Source organism: Uloborus diversus, chromosome 9, assembly GCF_026930045.1.
Source record: "Uloborus diversus isolate 005 chromosome 9, Udiv.v.3.1, whole genome shotgun sequence".
Taxonomy (NCBI): domain Eukaryota; kingdom Metazoa; phylum Arthropoda; class Arachnida; order Araneae; family Uloboridae; genus Uloborus; species Uloborus diversus.
The window spans coordinates 74,395,551-74,419,061 of NC_072739.1; the positions used below are offsets into that span (position 1 = coordinate 74,395,551).

The 23,511-nt window shown below is 34.0% G+C and overlaps 1 protein-coding gene across 1 annotated transcript; it reads right to left on the reverse strand.

Moving 5' to 3' along the window:
- Window positions 1–3,820: 3,820 nt before the first annotated feature.
- Window positions 3,821–23,404, reverse strand: LOC129230677 (40S ribosomal protein S18). Its single transcript, XM_054865093.1, has 5 exons — window positions 23,267–23,404; window positions 22,944–23,042; window positions 20,228–20,314; window positions 8,206–8,399; window positions 3,821–3,948 (listed from the first exon to the last, which is right to left on the reverse strand). Exons 1-5 carry the CDS (start codon window positions 23,267–23,269, stop codon window positions 3,870–3,872), a joined length of 462 nt encoding a protein of 153 aa, XP_054721068.1. The 5' UTR covers window positions 23,270–23,404; the 3' UTR covers window positions 3,821–3,869.
- Between the last annotated feature and the right edge of the window lie 107 nt (window positions 23,405–23,511).

Consider the following 23,511-nt stretch of genomic DNA (forward strand, 5'->3'; position numbering starts at 1 on the left):
TCGAGCAGTATATTAATCGTTAACATTCTTCTGGGGAACCAGAGAAGAGAAAAGTTTAAAAAGATGAGCATTTATAGCAGGGAGGGACCCTCAGGGTGGTACTCCCCCCCTCTAAAATATTTAAAAAAATCATCAAAACGAACTTGATTTCTTTTTTCCCACAGTTTGTTTTCGATGTACAATCATACTTCTCGATGTAAAATCGGCTTCACTTTTATGAGCCCTATGTTCGAAAAAAAGTTCCGGTTGAGAAAAAAAATACCAAATACGTAAATAGATATAAATTAATTAATAACTAAAATGAAAAAAACATAATAAAAAAAAATAAATCTTGAAGCACCGTATGTTGTATATAAGTCGCATCACACATCTTCAGTCACAAACCTTCCCGGATTATGTATGAAGTTACGATCACACTGAAGATTACGAATGAAGTTAAGTGTGCCTATAATTTAGCATTTATATCTTCTTTATATTAATACTAGTGGTTCCCGCACGGCTTTGCTCGTAGTTGAAAATTAAAAGATCATTCGTTTCGCCAGTATATTTACAAATAAAGGATGACGAATTTCTCGCCAATTGGCTATGTTCATTCGCTCTCCCATTCCGTCATTTACTCGTTACTCCTTACGGTGTACCGTTAAGGTTTTTCCGGTTGGCATTAGGGACTTTTTCCTGGCTAAGACCCCCCCCCTTTTTTTTCTTTTTATACCGTATTTAATCCAGTATTTTATCCATAACGCCCTCTGGGCTACTTATTTCTTTTTTCTAATTCTTTTTATTTTATTTTATTACTATAAAATACGCTTGGCTTGCGAGGGGGAAAAAAAACTTGTCTTTCGTAACTTATCTCTATATTACTTTATATATGTAACCTTTCTAAGTTGTTTTTAATTTTTTTTTAAATTTAAATACGCACCCAGATCACACAACGAAGACCAGCTCGTCATTGGTTAAAAAAACAGCCAATGTTAATCCCACCCAATCACAGACATGGGAGGTACGAGGCCCCACCTCAGGTACTCCCGAGGAACGTTTCCAGATTGCGTCTCATTTACTCGTCTCTTATAATTTTGCTTCGAAAAATGTTCTTAAAATCGCTTCGAAGTGCACACCCCCATGCTACGAACATTGTGTCAAATTTCATGCAAATCGGCCGAACGGTCTAGGTGCTAAGCGCGTCAAAGAGATCCAGTCATCCAGACAAAGAATCTTCGAGCTTTATTATTAGTAAAGAAAATACAAAACCCAATTATATATATATGGGGTAAATTCAGAAACTACCGAACTGATTTCGTTAAAATCATCTGGGAAGGTTTATGGACATTTTCGAAAAAAATTCGATGTAAGTTCTTTTTTGTTCGAAATTTACGTTTTTACCCAAAAATGAATCTTGCTACCAATCATTACATAAAGTAATTCAGCTGAGAAATACGAGCCTGAAATTTCTGCCACAGGACTGCGCATTTCAAGAATCCAACCATTGTATCAAGTAGTACGATTACCTAAGCTTGTAATGATTACACGTACCTTTGTTAGAAGAATACACAATGCTTAAGCGAGTTAAAATTACTTTTTTTTCTACATTTATCGTTCCGATAACTGTTTTCAGGGTATCTGCTGCGTTTGAGTTTTGAAATCCATGACTCACGGAATGCAATTTTTCCAGGAAAAAAAATTGCATGAATATCTAAATAAGTGTTAAAATTAAATTGCAACCATGCGATCTATCGCTAAGGCAAATGTTTCTAAAAGAGCAAATTAAAGTAAAATTTAATTAGCTTGGCTATTATAATAAAAGAACAATTTATGCAACATGACTAGAGGTGTGCACATGAAATAATTACTTAGTTTTAACTGAATCACTTTGATACCAAGGACTATACATTTATAAACTATTATTTTATGGATTCTAAGAAATCATACAAAATTGTAATGTAGGTAAGAATTTCAACAAATTTGGTATTTTTTCTCCGAAAAATCCGATATGATACACAATTTTTCAATCACTAAAAATGCTGATATCAAAAACATTTTTCAAAATGTAAGCAGCAATAAACAATTGCAAAGTAAAAGTACCGGTGAACAGCGAAACATTTAAGCTTGATTCTCTCTTGAACTTTTAAAATAAATATTTCACTTTATAAACAAATATCGAATTTTAAACCTTTTTTCTCTAAGCAAGTAGCTTTCAAAAAAATCTGCTACTAGCAATAATTACTAAAATTAAGTTTGCAATAAATACATAATCAAAAAAAAAGGTTCACAATAATTAACTTGCCAGATATACTACCATCAAAGTTTTAGGACAGGGAACAAATATTGAAAACAATTCCCTAATGTGGGATCTTAGCAAAACTTTTAGAACTTTAAAAACGTTAACTCTTGAAAATTCCCCCGATTTCGATACTATATCAGTCTTAAGCGTCCGGTCCATGATTAATTCCGAGACAAAAATTGTTTTCTTAAATTTCCATTAACTTAAGACACTGCTGAAAATTAATGATAAAACATAAACGACGAGTCTTGTGAATCAACAGGAATGCAAATGATTTTAAAATTTTCGAGTTGACTGGGAGCGACAAAATTAATTTAAAGTCCGACGTCTAAGCAGATGCAATCGGATTTCGAAATGCGTGAAAAGTCGGGACAGGCGCATGAAAACGTAAGAAATGGCTAAGATGTTTAAATTTTGTACAATGGGGTGGTTTCCTTCAGTCAAAAGCTCTAATTTTAGTCACCGAAATTGATTTAAAAAAATAACATGAACCCAGAAAATACTTTCATTTTCCCAACAGTTATTTTTTAATACATTTTTCAATTTTGAAAACAAGGCGTGGTCTTTATGACGTCACAAATGATGCAATTTGGCGCATCTTTCTACCACGTTATGATAATCAAGCAGCGAATTAAATAATACGCTCTACGCATGCTATCAACCATATCGTTGCCAATTCACGTGAGTAACGATGCGAATTAAATATTTTGCTATGTGATTGGCAACACTGAATGGCATTGCATCATTTGTGATGTCACACGACACAAGCGTAAATAATGAAAGCGCAACGAGTGCAGTATTGTTTTTTACTATTAAACTTAAACAAATTATTTAAAAAATGGCCAGATCCTATATTCTCAAGCATGCTCTTTCAGAAAAAAATACTTTTAAAATTTTGGAAACAACCCCATTGGACTTTTGAGGGGTCTTACTTTCAAAATGGATTATATCCACTTCTGGAAAGAAATCCCCCCCCCCCATTTTCAGAATGGAATATAAGGTTCCCCATGAATTTCATTCTTCTCGAAGTGTTAAAAAAGCTCTATTGTTAATAGAATGCGCAAACATGTATATCCACCCCTTTCTTTCTCGCCAGGTCTTTTATAGAAAAGTGGAGCTATCCCTTACTTGCTGGAATCCACTCATTCACTTTCATACCAAAAGAAATGCTCAATGAAAAGAATAAAGTAGAAAGAAATAAAAAAATTTTTTAGTAAGGAATTTCGAATATTTTGTTTCAATCTAATTCAAATGAGATGATGTCCACTGTCTTACACCAAAAAGGAACATACTCAAAATAAAATAAACAATTTAGCTCTGGTAAAATTGAGGGAAAAATTATTATCAGTTTTGAAAGTAAACTCTTATATACTGGAATTAGTGCTTACAATCTAATACTTGTGTGTAGAGAGCCCCCTCCCCCCATATGCAAATAAATACCGTTTTATGCATGTTTTTAATACACTGAAAAAGTGTTCATGCAAAATTAATGATAAATTTCTAACAGTTGCATTTTGCCTCTTGAAAATAAATTAAGATGAGGAATAGCAATTTATTTTATTGGAAAGTTAAATACACAAACAGCAACAGTTTAACCCTTCTTCTTGGACACACCAACAGTCCTTCCTCTCCTGCCAGTAGTCTTGGTGTGTTGGCCCCTAACACGGAGGCTGAAAAAAAAAAATAAGGGAAAAGTAAGCAACTTGAAGGATATTCAACGAGATAATGATATTACTAACATTATCTAGAATCATAAATCAATTTGTAAATCTAGTTACCCCTTGTTACATTGCGGAAATGAGCTTTTACAATGTCTTTGCTTTTACAAAAAATATTGAAAAAGCAATAAAATAAAAGTTTCTTTACATTCAACATCCCAGAAACCTATAAATTTCTCGCAGAAGTATTTTCTATTTTCTGTATAACTTGTATGTATATAGAATTCATTGCAGTTGCAGGTTTCACTGTATTTTCAATTTTACCAGCAAAGCAATTAAATCATCTGCGGAGCATTTCATCCATTTGAATGAAACGCGCTAGCCAATAGCAGTTCAGACAGGTGGTGACCAGCGTTTCAAATATCTAGTTTTGATTCCAAATTTCGAAACAAAAAGGCGGCAAATCGAGGAACAGCCCCGGGCAGCAAACACTGTAGCTTCGTCACTGCGTACGCATTAGGATAAAGGTGTAATTGCAACTTTGTACAACACATGGTAAATGTAGTGTTACGTAATGAATCTACTTAAAGTTATCTTAAATGTGCACAGCTTTCATATTCTGTTCTTTTCTTGCAATGTCATAATTCAAAATAAATTAATTGTAAAAATTTTCAAGTTAATACGACACCATAGTCACAATATTTGAAATCATCTCTACAATATAAGAAAAATCCAAGTCTTAATTATGTTGTAGTAGCAGCAAGTATGATTATGTATCGCGAGTCTAATCATAATTTTAATTAGCAAACAATAATTGTAATTGATTACATTTTTACCAACTGTAATCATAATTACTTTTCAGCAGAGGATAATAATCATGATCTATTTTTCATGCTTGTAATCGTAGTCTATTAATTTCTCGTAGTCGACTCCAAGCTTTATAGTTAACTAATCATGATCTATTTTTCATGCTTGTAATCGCAGTCTATTAATTTCTCGTAGTCGACTCCAAGCTTTATAGTTAACTAATCATGATCTATTTTTCATGCTTGTAATCGTAGTCTATTAATTTCTCGTAGTCGACTCCAAGCTTTATAGTTAACTAGCAAAAATACCCGGCGTTGCTTGGGTCAGTAATAATTGTGAGAAACAATCGCTACTTTCTTTTGTTTTCTGTTTTAACTGAAAGAACTCAAAACACACCGCTTTGACGTCATTAAAAATTGAGCTTCATCCTTACCCATGAAAGTAAAACAGCAATAAGTATAAAGAACGAAAGAGTATACGTTTAGAAACGAAAGCGCAAAGTGAAGCATATAAAAATTTGATGAATTTCCAAAATATATCTATTAAAAACAAAGATCACTAAAAAAAATGTGCGCTTTATTTAACTTAAATAGTACACACACAAAAAAAAAAAAGAAAAGAAAAAATGCTCTACTATGTTTACCTAAATGTGCAAAAAGTGAGTTTCCAAATGTTTAAATGACTTTAGACTTATGTTTGCTCCGGAGAAGCCTTGATTCAAAATGTACATTATGATTACTTTGAATGTTCCTGTTGTTAGGCAACGAATTTTAGAAACAATGGGTTTAATCTTTAATCATTTGATGTGGAAATTACATGAGACATTTACTGTTTTCGATCACGACATTCTTAAACCGAGTTTTTTAGCAATAAATTATAGCCTAAGATTTTTCCCGATTATGTAGCTATCTATGGTGAAAAAATGGTTAAAATCCCTCCAGTAGTTTTGAAGTTTACCCCGGACATCCGGACAGAGATTAGCCCTTTATGCATAAAGATGAGAATGCAATTCCTAAGAAAGCAATGTCATGCTTGCTCCAGAGAGGCCTTGATTCAAAATTTACATTATGATTACTTATAATGTTCCTGTTGTTAGACAACGTATTTTCGAAACAATGGGTTAATCTTTAATCATTTGATGTGGAAATTACATGAGACAGTTACTGCTTTCGATCACGACATTCTTAAACCGAGTTTTTTAGCAATAAATTATAGCCTAAGATTTTTCCCGATTATGTAGCTATCTATGGTGAAAAAATGGTTAAAATCCCTCCAGTAGTTTTGAAGTTTACCCCGGACATCCGGACAGAGATTAGCCCTTTATGCATAAAGATGAGGATGCAATTCCTAAGAAAGCAATGTCATGCTTGCTCCAGAGAGGCCTTGATTCAAAATTTACATTATGATTACTTATAATGTTCCTGTTGTTAGACAACGTATTTTCGAAACAATGGGTTAATCTTTAATCATTTGATGTGGAAATTACATGAGACAGTTACTGCTTTCGATCACGACATTCTTAAACCGAGTTTTTTAGCAATAAATTATAGCCTAAGATTTTTCCCGATTATGTAGCTATCTATGGTGAAAAAATGGTTAAAATCCCTCCAGTAGTTTTGAAGTTTACCCCGGACATCCGGACAGAGATTAGCCCTTTATGCATAAAGATGAGGATGCAATTCCTAAGAAAGCAATGTCATGCTTGCTCCAGAGAGGCCTTGATTCAAAATTTACATTATGATTACTTATAATGTTCCTGTTGTTAGACAACGTATTTTCGAAACAATGGGTTAATCTTTAATCATTTGATGTGGAAATTACATGAGACAGTTACTGCTTTCGATCACGACATTCTTAAACCGAGTTTTTTAGCAATAAATTATAGCCTAAGATTTTTCCCGATTATGTAGCTATCTATGGTGAAAAAATGGTTAAAATCCCTCCAGTAGTTTTGAAGTTTACCCCGGACATCCGGACAGAGATTAGCCCTTTATGCATAAAGATGAGGATGCAATTCCTAAGAAAGCAATGTCATGCTTGCTCCAGAGAGGCCTTGATTCAAAATTTACATTATGATTACTTATAATGTTCCTGTTGTTAGACAACGTATTTTCGAAACAATGGGTTTAATCTTTAATCATTTGATGTGGAAATTACATGACATTTACTGTTTTTGATCATGACGTTCTTAAACTAAATTTTTTAGCAATAAATTATAGCCTAAGTTGTTCCCCGATTATGTAGCTATCTATGGTGAAAAAATGGTTAAAATCCCTCCAGTAGTTTTGAAGTTTACCCCGGACATCCGGACAGAGATTAGCCCTTTATGCATAAAGATGAGAATGCAATTCCTAAGAAAGCAATGTCATGCTTGCTCCAGAGAGGCCTTGATTCAAAATTTACATTATGATTACTTATAATGTTCCTGTTGTTAGACAACGTATTTTCGAAACAATGGGTTAATCTTTAATCATTTGATGTGGAAATTACATGAGACAGTTACTGCTTTCGATCACGACATTCTTAAACCGAGTTTTTTAGCAATAAATTATAGCCTAAGATTTTTCCCGATTATGTAGCTATCTATGGTGAAAAAATGGTTAAAATCCCTCCAGTAGTTTTGAAGTTTACCCCGGACATCCGGACAGAGATTAGCCCTTTATGCATAAAGATGAGGATGCAATTCCTAAGAAAGCAATGTCATGCTTGCTCCAGAGAGGCCTTGATTCAAAATTTACATTATGATTACTTATAATGTTCCTGTTGTTAGACAACGTATTTTCGAAACAATGGGTTAATCTTTAATCATTTGATGTGGAAATTACATGAGACAGTTACTGCTTTCGATCACGACATTCTTAAACCGAGTTTTTTAGCAATAAATTATAGCCTAAGATTTTTCCCGATTATGTAGCTATCTATGGTGAAAAAATGGTTAAAATCCCTCCAGTAGTTTTGAAGTTTACCCCGGACATCCGGACAGAGATTAGCCCTTTATGCATAAAGATGAGGATGCAATTCCTAAGAAAGCAATGTCATGCTTGCTCCAGAGAGGCCTTGATTCAAAATTTACATTATGATTACTTATAATGTTCCTGTTGTTAGACAACGTATTTTCGAAACAATGGGTTTAATCTTTAATCATTTGATGTGGAAATTACATGACATTTACTGTTTTTGATCATGACGTTCTTAAACTAAATTTTTTAGCAATAAATTATAGCCTAAGTTGTTCCCCGATTATGTAGCTATCTATGGTGAAAAAATGGTTAAAATCCCTCCAGTAGTTTTGAAGTTTACCCCGGACAGAGATTATATCTTTATGTATAAAGATAAGTGTGACGTGTTATCTGTCACAACTCCCCCTTTTCTTTTGCGCGTGGTGACGTCATTGTTATCTTTTGATGCAAGTTATTACAATTAAACACTGGTCGGACAAATAGTAATAAAAATCATTCATACCCCCAATAATGTCTCAAGCCCCTGTGAGCTCTGATTTTCTTTAGACGTTCAAGATCTTCACGAAGTTTGTTTTCCAAGCTGTTGGAGGTAACTTGACTGAATTTTCCATCTTTGATATCTTTTTGCCTGTTCAAGAACCAATCTGGGATCTTGTACTGACGAGGGTTGGACATAATGGTGATTAGTTTTTCAACCTGCAAAATTGAAGTGGAAAATGATTTAAAAAATTCTTTATCACGATAAATAATGATTAACAGCAAAAATGACAGAAAAAAGGGAGGCAGAGAAAACTTATTATGGAAATGGATCTCTTTTTACTGCCTTGAAAAAATTTCCAACAACCAAAATCATTGTAATAGACAAAGAAAACGCTGTAAGAAAAACTTCCAGCTGGAAATTTGCATGTGTTATTTTGCAAGGGTCAATCTTCCAAGTGAACTATCAGTTCACTATGAATACAAAATTTAACTGCAATAATATTTTATTATACAATTGTATTTATTTTAGTGAGGTAACAAAAATAAATTCTTAATCATCATAAATAGAGTTGGGTTTAAGGGGGAATATTAGTAGACTGGTCAAAAAATCCACTTTTTTTAATGTTATAAAATATTAGTCAAACTATTTTTGAAAAAATTCTGATTTATTCCTATGGCAATTTTCCTCAACATTTTTCCCAACTGGTCAGCATACTAGCTAAGTGTTATTGACCAACAGTTCTGAAAAATTGTGTGGATATTCTTGATTCAACTAGTTTCTATATCAAGGGCCGCGTTAAGCATTCGCCAATGCACCAAATGTGATAAAATCGGCGAACGAAATTCGAATTTGACAAATTTATTGGCGAACAGAAAATTCTCTAAAATATACAGAGGAAAAATAATCTCTTTCAGATGTCAATCTAGATAAAAATTAGGTCCGTTCACGAAATTTGGACCCCTAAAAACGGACCCTTCACAAAATTCCGACCCCCAAAAAACAAATCTTTCACAAAACTCCCAGACTAGCAATCACCATTGTTTTATCCTTGGACCACTCCGAGCAGATCGAGGTGCGAGCACACGCTTTAGTCCGTTATCGGAGCGTTACCGTTCAATGGATCGGAGGAAGGATGATGTTTGCCTCTCGCCTCTTTGCGCCACTATACTTGTACCTCTGGCTGATTGGATATCAAGTGCGCAGCGTGACTACCAAGTAGAAAGTGTTGGCGGATGCTTTGTTAAAAGGCGCGTTTGTTTCATTGACAACGGACATTGTCTGAAACATCGGAGTAAGATAGGAATGCAGTCTTTACACCGTTAAAAGCTTTTATTTCTACTCTCAAATTTATTAAAGAATGATAAATATCATTTCAAAAAAAAAAAAAAAAAAACAAATTACTGATTATTTGATTTAATTATTCTGGGTTAACTTTCTTCTGGTGTTGTTTCATTTCCTCAAGTACCCATCCTAGAAAGCTATTCTGAAATTATAACAACCATCCCCCCCCCCTTTTTTTTTCTGGATGACTCCGTATGACAACGAATGAAAAAGTACACAGGGAAAGTATGACCGATGAAAAAAACCAGAATTTAAACGAAAAAATGCTGAAAGGAAGAGAAATTTAAGATTTTAATACTCACTATAGTGCAAAAGACAAAGATAAGAACAAGAGTTCAGAAGTATCGTTTAAATAAGAAAGCAAACAATATTACCAATGCTCATCAGCCAACTAGTTCAGCTGCTCAATCTAAATCGCTCATGAAAGCATACAAGAGGCCCCAAACTCTAGGAAAAGCTGTTCGAAAAGTGAAAAAACCTTGCCTGTAAGTCCAAGGAAGACCCAAGTTTTACAACTTATAGCATGGAGTGTGGTATGATAAATTTACTGGTGAAAAGGCCTACAAGCAGGATTTCAGAGGAAAATCAATGATGTAACAGCATTCTATGTCTGCAATGACATTTCCCGACTTATGCCAGGAAAAAATTATAGTATGCGTTACAAAAATTCTGCAGGCACAAAAGTACATTGTCAGAAAAGAATTTTGATGTATACTTTGAAGGAAGTATATAGCCTGTTCTGCATAGATAATCCAAACATTTCTATTTCTTGGGGAAAGTTTTCCGAACATCGTCCCAGTTTCGTTGTATCTGCTACTAATAAGTGCCAGGAGGTATGCTGTTGTTCATATTGTGACAATTTTCACTTGCTATTACAAGCAGTTCATCAAGGAATAGTAATATTCCACTCAGTATTTCAAGCCTGGTGGAAGAATCCGTCTACAATCAAGCAAAGAAACTGCATGAAAGGAAAATGTGCTGTATGCAGAGCTGGCATTTATGAAATTATTAAAAAATATACCAACACTGATATTGATGAAAATGCAGATGTCAGTTTCTCTGTAAATCAGTGGAATGGTGGAGAGCTTTCTGAAAAGATCTACAACTTAAAAGAAATGCAAAGTGAGTTGAAAGTACAACTTAGTGCACTAAGAAGTCACTGCTATAATATTGCTTGGCAGGCAGAACAGTTGCAGAAAGCAAAAGATAATCTGCAACATGATCAGGTTATCTTTCTAGTTGACATTGCCAAAAACTTCAATAATACATCACAGAGAAGTAATGGCAGCCCATTGGATAAATGTTAAGCAATCAACAATTTTTATTTCAGTGATATATTTTCTTAATAACGATGATGAACTAGACCAGAAAAGTTATGCCATTATCAGCGACAGTAAGCATCATGGTACAGCAGAAGTATTTGCTTTTATGCCTCCAATTTTAGGTGAAGTAAAAAAAAATCTGTCAAAGATCCGAGTTTTGTAAGCTACTGGAGTGACGGAAGCACAGCCATTTTAAAAATCGATTCAACATTGCAAATCTTTCATTTCATCTATCAGATTTTAAAGTATTGGCAGAGTGGAACTATCAGGAGTCGTATCATGGAAGGGACCTCATGATGGTGTTGGTTCTGCAACGAATTGTGTGGAATGCTATCTTACGAAAGCAAGTGATAGTTCGTTCTGCAAAGGATTTTTATAATATTGTATCTAATGCTTCACAATCAACCTTCTGTGCATATGTGCCAGCCATTAAGATTGATGAATTTGACAAAAATGTTACTGAAAGCAGATGGAATGAAACAAAGAAAGCTGTGAGGATCCAAGCTGCAAGGTGCATAAAACCCATTGATATTCATGTTATGTAAAAATTCCTTTTTGTTAAATATATATGTCGTTAAAATATCATTTGTGCGCAGAAGTGTTTGGCTAAGTTTCTTTTTAATCATATAATAGGTTTTATTATTTACCATCATTGCATGAAAGGATTAACTATGAATTTTGCGACTCTATTATAGTCTATTACAAGTTAAGGTATTACTTTTCAAGTGTTAATTTATCATTTATAGCATACATACTAAATGTCTGTGTCATACAGTGTAACATCCGTTACAAAGCTTTTTAAAAAAATTTTACAGAAGAAAATTGAATTTTTATAACAAGTTTTGATAAGTTAGCGACATATCTTGTGATGTTATTTTTAAAAAAAATTGAACAAATTTACATAATAGATTCACAGGCTTTTTAATCTTAAGATGCTATAGTATAAATGATGTTCCATTTTATGTAACGTCCGTTACAGCAAGAGATTTTTTGCAGTTTAAATATACCCAAAATAAATTTTGAAACATGTCAAGTTCGTTTTATCAAAAAAAAAAAATATATATAATTTGAAGCACTTGTACATCATAACTTTTTTATAACTGTTTTTGCGTGTGAATATAACGTCCGTTATAATGGAATTCACCTCTCTACCTTACACATCGGGCTTAGGTTTCAATTCAAAAACATCTTTAATAATTAAAATAACCAAGCAATGTTATTCAAAAGAAAATATTGAAAGTGAAGTCGCAGCAATTGAAATGAAGTGCATGCTTTTAATACAAATTCATAAAAAGGTGAAAAATAAAATGTAGGGAGGAATGTATCACAAAAATTGCTCTCAATGTATAATTCTTTAAAACTTTTCATATATCACTGAGATGAGACTGGTCAGAGAGCAAAAAGGATACAAAAAATCGTACAATCATGCAGAAAAGGGACGAGATCAAAATCAGTCCATGACATTCTAAAATAACAAAAAAAAAAAAAAAAGCTAATTAATCAGGTTATACGAAATTATTCCCTGATTAATCATGTTTGAAATTATTAGGTAGTAATTAATATAATACATGGCACATATTGTTCTTCAAGCATATCTTAAGTTTGAGTGCATTGCACTATTTCTTGCAAGTTTGTTTATTTCTATAAATTTAAATTTTGCAAGAAAAGCAGCAATTTCGAACATCCAAGTCCTCGAATAAAGGGTTAAGGGAGCCAGAGTTCAATATTGGTTACATCAATTATAAAATTACGCTTGTTCGTAAAGTAAAAATTTACAACAGAGTAAAAAAAAAATCCAAGTTTTCCTTATGGCTGTCTAACTGGCGGTCTGGGGCCCGCCAACTTCTTAATCAGTATATTTCTTTCTTCGATATTTACAGGTATCAAGAAGCATCTGAGAATATCATTCTTATCCTGGGGTCCCCGAAATTTCCTCTTGATCGCTCTTTCACTGTATTGGGAGAAAAAGGTACAGGACATCTACAGGTCAATATTAAGCAGACCTACCCTACACAATAGTGTTCAAAATCCTAGAAATAGTATTGTCTCGCATTGAGGGGGGGGGAGAGAGAAACATTTGTGAGAAGCAAAACCTGCCTGCAATTGCTTAAAAAATTGCTCACGGACTCTACAGCCTTTGTTGATTCCGAAAAAGAAATAGAGAGCTTGCTCTCGTCAACTCTTCGCTCTTTTCTGTCGATAATAAAGATGACATTCCAGCACTTGTAAAGAAGGAGGATCAACCTCGGTTTTCCCATTAAAAGTAAGCAAATTGTTTTTTAATCCTTCTATTTCATTATTTCACAATTAATAATTCCACTATTAATTGTTAGTGTACAAGAGGTAAAAGGTTAATGTTCAAGTTAGACATGACAGACTGCGGCAAGCCAGGTGATCAGAATTCGGGGTCATGGATTCTTTGCAGTTGGACAAAGCCCTGTAGTAGAACATACTTTTCACCAGTCTTGCATAATATAGGCATAAAATATTCTGCAGAAAATTTTTCTAACTGCTAACGTTAAAAAGAAATTTGACTCTGCAGAAATTTTTTTTAAACTGCTGCCAACGTTAATCTAAAAAAAAAAAAAAAAAAACGAAAAGCACAATTTTTTTTCTGCTCCTTCTGAATATTTTGTTGTGTACGATTCTTTTCTTGCCGTGCTTTCTTTCTTTCACGGAGCGAGCCGCTCTTTCCACCGCCACGTGCTCGTATTTTCCCTTTGACCTTTGCAACCTTCGACACTGTGCTGAAACCCTGACGTCACTTGCCGCCTCCGGCCTCCGTCATTCGAAGTTTCTCCCAGTGCAGCCAATCGTCGCTGCCCAATCTTCGCAACGCAACGTTTGCAACGTAAACTGCTTCCAGGGAATCCAGAAGGAGGAAGGGGTTTTCGGGATCGGGTAATTAGGGTTGGGGGATCGTCACACTTACTATGTGAAAGTCTTTGGACTCCCAGGGAGGGGGGGGGGAGGGGGGCAAAACCCCTGGGCTAAACACTTGTGCATCTCGCGTTTGATGCTGAGTTGACAAACAATACGTGACATTTGCCGTTGCTTGATTTTCTGAAAAAGATTATTCGTTTTTTTTATCACTTGTTGGTCTGGAATATGAGTTATCCCAGCTTGGCACGTAAAATAAAATGCCGGTTTTGCCGCGACGAACTTTTTGAAAGAAATTATCAAGCTCATATACAGCGGAAACATCCCAACGAAAATGCGGCTGACAAAAGATCTGCTGGTCAAAAAACTTTGTTTTCATTTGTGCCTTCCAAAAAAGTCTCTTCATTTGTAACCGATAATTCTGCATGTCTTACAGAAGAAAATTCTACATCTTCTACATCTCTCCCAGAAAAAGTTTCTATATCCTCTGCATCTGTTATAGAAGAAAATTCTACATCCTCTGCAGAAAGTGCATCTTTTTCAGAAAATAATGCAACTTTCATTGAAAATGAGACATTTTGCAAAGAAAACCCAGCAGAGGTTATTGAACTGCAAAGTAATAAAAATGAAAACTAAAAATATGACATCATTCTGCAGCACATAAAAAGATTGGAATATAAATTAGAAATGATGCAGTCTCAGACTTCTTCAAAGACTGATTGTCCCAATTCAACAAACATAAAAGATGCTGATGGGACAGATCTGTCATATATTCTTCAGTCATGCAGATCCATCTCTGATATAACTTCTTTTTTTGATGAATTCACTTTTAGTGAAAAAGACAACACCATCATATGTCGCATTTGTGCTCCTGATGGTTGCCTTCTACCTGATAAAAAAGGATTGAATTGTCATCCATCAGTTTTTGTATATAATAAAGAAAATGGCACTGATTTTCCTATAGGCTCTAACTTGCCTCCTAAATTCAGGAACCTAAAAAGACATCTGAAGGATCATCTCTTGAGTAAGTTACATAAGAAATCTGCAGAGTTAAAAGAAGAAGCTGAAAAAGAAATAAGGAAACATGCAAAAAGAGAAGTTGATGTAGGAATGCGTATCGGACGTATTGCCTACAGAATATATTATAGAGGTCGACCATACACTGACTTTGAGGATGAGATAGCCATAAGCATCCAAAATGGTTGCGATATGGGCAATATTAATAACTCCGTAGCATTTGCGAAAAACTTTTTGCCCTATGTCTCAAATGCTGTAAGAAATCGGCTGAAGAGTTTTTTAAATAATCATTTAACACAAACTGGATTTCAGCCACCCTTAAAAATAATTGCTGACAAAGCAACTTGGAAACATCGTACTCGGCAGTTTATTATGGCTGTCACTATTGTTCCTGACTCTAAGGAACTTATTCAGGCCTTGTATTTAGGACATCCAGTGATTAAAGCACATACTGGCCAAGCAGTGGCTGAAAGCATAATTTCATGTATGACTGAGTATGGGGTTACCAATTCCCAATTCAATGGTGGAAGTTTTGATGGACAGTATTTTAAATTGTCAGTGCCCGATTATCTCAGCAAACATTTTTCGGCAGAAGAAAGCAAAACGCATCATTATGATTGGGACCCCCATGCACAAGCTGGTCTCATTGATGGTCACCTCAGAAAAGAAAATAGGTTTTCATGGATTGTGGCAGTCACAGAGACCGTAACATCAATTTTTGGAGAATTCAACTATGGAAAAGAGTATGAAAATTTAAGAGATATAAGTTATCAACTGAGTTTGGAGCCAAATGAGTCAAAAACTTGTTTCAAAAATCCCACATTTTTCAGCGAAACACGTTTTGCTAATCATTGCAAGTTAGTTTATGGAAACTTTAGGGAAGATTTCAAGGCAATCATAACAATTTTAGAGAAGCGACAAGTAGACTCTATTGATGGAAATTTCATTCAAAGGGAAAAGGCTACTAATGCTAATTTAAAAATGAATAAGATCTTTAACATAAAGTTTTGCCTTCAAATTTCCAGGTTATGTGATTTATATAATCAATTTAGCAAAATTATATGTGTTTTGCAGAAAGTTGATGTTCTCCCACATGAACGCTATGCAGACTTCATTTCCGAAGTGGACTATTTAAAATCAATGTCCTGCACAAGCAATGCAGAACAATGTCCATGCAATCTTGACTCTCCAGATGATTGTTTTTGGCCCCTTTATCATGCAGACTGTCGAGTTTTGGAGTCTAATAAGACATATCAAGGTGTCCCTATTTTCATATCAGAGTCTGAAGAATTAACTAGCACTTGAACTAGTGCAAAAAAAGCAAAAATTGATTCAACAGCTACAATTAAGGTTGAGAAAGAACTATTAGAGCTTTCATCCCACATAGCAGAAAACTTAACCAAAATTTTCACAAAAGAAGATGTAGAATGTTTTGAGCATGTGAAAGCTATCACAGACTCTAAGTTGCTTGCAACAAAAATCAAAATGAAAGGGGTAGTTCAAACAGTTGCCTCTGAATTGGAGAAGTTCTTACTGTCATCAAAAGCTCTAGTGCATGATTTTAAAGTTATACCCCTATCACAATTAGAAATGCAATATTGAAATTTTTTGGATAAATTGGCAGAATTAGTCAATACCATTCCTGCAAATGAATTTAAAGATGTGACTAGTAATAACCTGATTAAAACTTTCCTTTCTACCAAACAATGTCTTTTTAAAGATTTAGAACTTGTCATGCAATCAATTTGTGTAGCAGCAACAATTTCATCTGTGGAATCGGTATGTGAATCTTTAACTTCAAGTTATGAACATCACAATAACAGGAGGCGACCACTCACCGAAGAAACATCTCACCACGAGATGATGATTTCAATTAATGGTCCTCTCCCTACAAGTTATGACTGTATAATAGCTGAAGCAATGAATAATTATTTTGCTCAGCAAGAAGATTGGCATTTTGTAAAACGAACACATAATATAAAAGACTGGACCGTTTCAAAATGTGTGGATAAATTAATAAATAGAAATTCCTCCCTTCCCTTTAAGCTTTCAAATTAAACAGTTTCCCCCTTACTGTTTTTGTAAAAAAATTTCAGACTTTTCCAAAGAAAAATGTGCCAAAAAAGCAAAATTATTTAACAAGTTAAAGACAGAAAACTTCTTGAATTTTGAACAGTTTTGCCAAAATAAATACATAAACAAAATTTTAAATTTAAAAAAACAAACCAAACCGAAATTTTTTTTTTAAAAATGAGTATCTCAAAAAACATTCAAAAACTAGGACAAAAAGACAAATACTATATTGAAGAAAAAATCTTTCTTGAAAGAAGAGGAACAATTTTGCATGGAGTGTCCCCTAACAGTGCCTTTAAAGATAGATGAAAATGATTTAAGAATTTTAAACTAATATGATAAAAACATGGACAATATGGAAAAAAATGCAACTTTGTCGGACTGACATTACATATGCTGCATAGAGGAGCTGGTTTTACTGCAAAACAAATGTCTATGGGTAAATCTTGCATGACCAATACGGAGTCTTGCCATTACAACTTCTGGAGATCTTTGATGACTTGAAACCTTTCGTCAGGGGCTGGATGGAGGGTATTTTATTTTCATTAATTTTTAAAATTTGCTCTAAATTGTTAATATGTATATATTTTTGCAGAAATACTTTAATTTTAAAGGTATGAGTAGTTTTTGTCGATTTGTTTACAAAATGAAAAATCTTCAAAAATTTCAAGTAAAAAGCAGCTCATGTTTTATCTTGGTCAACAACTTGAGAGTAGTTTCAGAAACACATGAACTTTTTCATTACAAAATTAAAATAAAAATAATACATATGATTAATATTTAGGAAACAATAATAGTTGACAGTTTTCTTCAATCGGTAAAAAAATAAGCATACACTATATAGTATTGCAAAAAAAACTTTTTTTTGTCATTCATATTTGAATAAATTTAATTCTTTATTCAAGGGTTGAATTGGGCAAAATAATTACTTGCAGAAAATTTTTCAGTTAGAATTTGTGTTTGCAGAAAGCTTTTTATTTTATCTAAGTCTGCTTTTCACAATGAGAATTGACAATAAATAAATACTTTGAATGCTTTCTTCTTAAACACATAAAAAGTAACCATGCTAAGTTTCAATACAATCCGAGACACGACCATTTTATTGACAGACTTATGCATTCTTCCTAAAACAAATTTCAGAAATAAAAATATTAATGAAAAAATAAAATAAGCAGATTTAAAGTAGTATATGGGAAAAAAACAACCTTCCAACATTGAAATACTTGAAGGAGGCAAAAAGATTGAAATCTCCAAAAAGGCAGGCAAGTTTTCGCCGAAACATGTGCTTGACGTTCGTTGTCATGTTTGCCAAACATACTTTATTGGCAGACATTGCAGAGGATGAAGATTACAGATGGGGAAAACAGAAAGAATAAGACAAGGACCAATCTTGAAAAATATTAAGGAAAGGCAGTGGTTGCTGCACCGATCACCTTCTGCGCATGTGCAGAGTAGAAATTACTGCCTTGGGGTCGGGACTGTTTTATGAACCGACCAAAGGGGCCTTACGATGGGCGGGATCCAATTTCAACAGCCGACCAATGATAGTCTATGAGGTCGGAAGAATTATGTATGACCAACCACACAAATTAAGACTTTCCCAATGACATTCTAAGCGGTCGGACGAGTAATATATGGCCGACTACGCAAATTAAGATATATACACCAAGCGAAATGTTAGTTCTGGAAATAATAGATATTAAAACGGCATACACTATCTGTAATTATGCTTTAATCATAATTCAATTATCCGCTGCGATACATCGACCATCTACAACCCATGCCCTCGGGTGTCGCTGCTTTGGGTCGGACATGATTTAAATAGACCTTATGAAATTCTATGGAGGTCGTTGTTCCTCCGTGGACACACGTGACTTTGACAAAGAAATATTTTAGGATGGAACAAGCATTAGCAACACGATTTGGATAGTGCTTTCTAGCTGCTTCCCAAGTTCTGCAATCAGTGATGAAAAAATCCGTTTTTGAACTCTTTTAAACAGTTTTCAAATCTAATGTACGATTTGAAACTTGCACTGCGTTCCATGACGGTAGCCATTTTTACACGAACCAAGCACGCACCAACCACTTCCGAAAGGAAGTTCTGGTCCGCGGCGGTTCCAACCACTTCCGAAAGGAAGTGGTTGGAACCGCCGCGCCACGCGAAGCAGGCGTGTCAATCCGTTGAAAGTGTCAGATTTGTGCATGTGCAAGTTTCCAGGTCGGATGCCGAATCCTGCTACGATGGTCAGTGCAGCAACCACTGCCTTAAGGAAATTTTCAGAAAACTAAGGACTTTTAAAGGGTTTTTTAAGGACCATAATTTTGCTTTATGAAATAAGGATTTTTTACAGTAATATGAACTGTGTCAAGTACTGGCTTTGGCTTTTGTTAGTTAAAGAAAACCTTGAATACAAAAAGTAAATAGGCAACATAAAATTTGAATTAATTTTAAGATTACAGCAATTTTTATTTTCAGAAATATATATTTTGGCCGGAATTAACATTCATACCTGCCAACCTCCGAGAAAAAAAACCCGGAAGATTTTTTTATTTTTATCCACAAGATTTTAACGCAAAATAAAATCAAACAGGCCACCTACCCTCTTTACATTTAACAATATATTAGTTATGAATTTCATATCAATTGAACTTACTTTCGTTTAGTAAATATCACTTTTATTGCTTTCTTTAAAAGTTTGGAAATAACATTTGTTACTCATCTTAAAAAACGAAGCAAAAACAGCTCGAATTGAGAGAATGAGAAGATAATTGGCGCCGAAATTGTGCCCCTAGTTGCCCGCCGCGACGCTTGCTTTAATTGGATCCCGATTATGTAGTCTTGAACTAAAAAAGGAAGAGTTTTGAAGGAGTTAAAACCAAAATGAAGGAGTTTGAAGGGCCCTCCAAAAAAATTTCCTAAATGAAGGAGTATTGGTGGAGTTTTGAAAGAGAGTACGAACCCTGGATCCCCATGAAGTCATGCACTGTACCACAGAGTAAATCCATGATCATGCATAACATCTTCTCGTGTGATTCTAATAACCTTTCCTTGGCTACTTGGCCTCAAACAAGGTGCCGCATTCCGCAAAAGTATCTTTAGCGTCAAAATTAGCGAGATAATTATTTTTCCTACAAAACGTGAAAAATCCAGAAGATTTTGCTCATAACCGGAAAAACATAAAAATCCGTAAAACTTCCGGGAAATCCGGAAGGGTTGGCAGGTATGAACATTTGAGGTTACACAACTTGATATCAAATAAATGTTTTTTTTTTTTAATTTACACCCAATGCAGTTGAAAATAAAACTAGTTAAGCAAGGTAGACTACTAAGCTAGTGCGACTTGACTAAGCTAGTCAAGTCGCACTAGCTAATCTCAAAAACTTTATGAATGTGAATTTAAAAAAATTACCTCTTCTTCACTCAATTCACCAGCCCTTTTGTTCAAGTCCACATCGGCTTTTTTGCAAACTAAATTGGAGAAACGACGACCTACCCCCTAAAAGACATACAAAACATGATCAATCATATTAAAACAATATAAGGTCATATTAAATATAATTTCAGAACTCTGAAATATAAAGTTTTAGTTCATAGCTAAATCAATTATACATGGAGATTGCCCTCAGATCTCATAATCTTCCATCAGCAAGGCACTGCACAAAAACTGGCATAACAAAAAAAAAAGAGGGAAATGTTAGTAGATTGAACAGGAAAATGTTAGTTGGAAGACTTAAAAAAGAAAAGAAAATGGAGAAGAAAAAAAGTAGACAGAGGAAATTAAAGGAATGCCAGTTCTTGCCAGGTCCTCTCCGGTTTGAGTTCTAATCATCGGGCAGAGTCCTCCAACAAATTCAATAAGTGCAAATAATGTTTCATGGTAACTTCAAAATAACAATCAAAAATTAGAAAACTATCAAACAAATATCCATATTTCGAGATCTCAAGAAACTTAATACAGAGACCCCACAAAGTTTCTCTTTGCGTACATTTATTCAAGATTATTTGCTTAGTAATGCTCCAGACTAGGAATTCCGAATAGAAGCCGCTAACTAACAAAGTCACAAAAATTAGTTATCACTTTTAAATGTGTGATAGCGATTACTTTCAACTATGCACACGACACAAAAAGTAAAAAAACCTATTCTGTATTGGTAAAATTAATTTATAAAATCATTATATATAACCAGGGTTCGAAAATATATTTTCAAAAATATTCGATATTTTGATATCTATCCGCTATTTTTAATCAGTACAAACCGAAGTCTTTAAACTATAAACGCATCCTCAAATCACTTCTTTATTGTCTGATATTATTATTACAATATGTAGACTTAAGGTTTCTTTCATTATTCATGACTAATATATACCGTTTTACATTTTTATCAATTTTAATGGAGTTAAATTTAGCATTAGCTGTTTCACTCTTTTTTTCTTCAGTTAGCTACTTTTACAGCTACATGATTCAGAAATAAACTAGTATGTTGTGGCCATCACGAAACTTTCTTCTATATTTTTCCTTTTTCTGATCCCTCCCCATGCTTGACGAGGAAGCAATATTCCCCACAAAAACGAAATTACACATGCAAAAACTTGACGACCATCCCAGTGTCTGAATTATTGTAAAAACAAAACAAAGAGCGAAAATTGAAAGTTACTTTAAAAGCCTTACTTGAATTAATTACAAATATTTTATTTATTAACAAACATAAGATGGCAACAGTTAAAAATTTTAAATCATTGAGATAATATTTCCGATCATTTCCATACAATTAAAATCACGAGAAATACGCAGACGACAATCTATTACGATTTATCTTTCTTATTGTTGCATTAATAAAACTATTTTTATTCGCAAAAAAATAAATAAATAAATAAATAAACACCCCTTGGAGCGATTGGTGTCAAAATTGAACCAAAGCCTGTTTAAGTATGGACTCACATATATTCCAAATTTCAACCAGAACGTAGCATTACTTCGAGATAGGGCACTCACAATGGAAAAAAAGAACGGGCGATTACGCTACCCCCTTTTAAGCTGTCGACACCAAAATAAATTCAGCTCTTATCCCCACTAAGGGCTACTTGTCAAAAAATTTTTGTTTGATTCCGTTTATTATTTCTTGAGATACAGCAGTCACAATTGACTACAAAAAACGTTCTATAACTCAACCCCCGTTTGAGCTATTGACACCAAAATTGAATCAGCGCCTGCTCCTGTTAGTGGCAACATATGGACCAAATTTTGTTTGATTCCGACAGTTACTTCCTGAGGAATAGCAAGCACGCGTAACTCAAAAAACGTCCCATTGCTCCACCCCCCTTGGAGGAATTCGCACCAAAAACCAATGGGCACAAGTTCACATAGCGGCACATATGTGTACCGAATTTCGTTCGATTTCATGCGGTAGTTTTTGCTGTAGAGTGGCCACAAAAAACTGGTCACACACAGACGTGACACACACACACACACACAGACCGACAGACATTTTCCAAAAATAGTCGAAATGGACTCAGCACACCTCAAAACGTTCGAATCCGTCAAAATTCGAAATTCGAAAATTTGCACGAATCCAATACTTTCTTCTATATATTAGATATAGAAGAAAGTAAAAATGTGAATTAGCCTGTGCTGTGCACAGCCGTAAGACATTTTCTTGACCAACGTTTAATATATAATTAGGCACTTACAGTATGAATTAGAGTTATATTATGAATTGAAATTACAAATAAAAGTTAATATGAATTAAAAAAGGAATATTATTTTACTTTGCAGCATTAATGATGTATGAATGCATCAAAAATATGGTACAATAACTTTTCGGTATTTTTACGGCATGTTTCTTAAAACAGAAGCATCCGAGATTTGCTGCTTTGCTCTGCCGAACATTACATATTCTAAGAAACATTTTATTATTATTTCGTGTTGATTTATTGAGTAAGCGAATATCTTCTTTGCTAACAATCAAATTAACAAGCTGTAGTTATTATTTGGCATTCAAGACAGCTTGGACAAAATTTCATGAAATAAATTTGTTGCATTAAGGAGATTAAGCAACAGTTTAAACATCGTTTCAGCTACTCATAAGAAAAAAAACAATGCTAATTGGAAAATGTTTCATACATACCTTTATTGCTGTAAGGGCAAACATGACCTTACGTCTCCCATCAATATTCGTGTTCATGACACGCAGAATGTGCTGAAACTTGTCCGGAATTACGAGAGACTAAAATGACAAACAAAATATATATAATATATCTCTTCATAATGCATTTCTGAAAAGATTTCTACAGCTCATATCACAAGTTAATCGCATTAAAAACAGTGTACAAAGAAATGTACAGCAACGAATATGTATTGCTAATTAACGATAGAATATTCTTCACAAATTAGGAGATTCAAGCTTTTAATAATTATGTACAAAGCTGATGAAATCAGATTGACACTTACCATTTTGAATTAAATTTCTAATTTCTGACAGACAACATGGAAGATTTTATACAGTTCCTCAAAGTGTTGCCAAATTTTTAAAGCAAAATTAAAAGAAAAAAATGCTGCGATGCTGGAGTAATAAGACACGGAATCTTCCATCGTCACAGGACCTTTGCGTCAGCAATTTTTGCGAAAAAAATGCCATATGCAAAACTTGATTTCATACGCAAATGTGCTAAATGCCGTATATATGTAAAAAATTC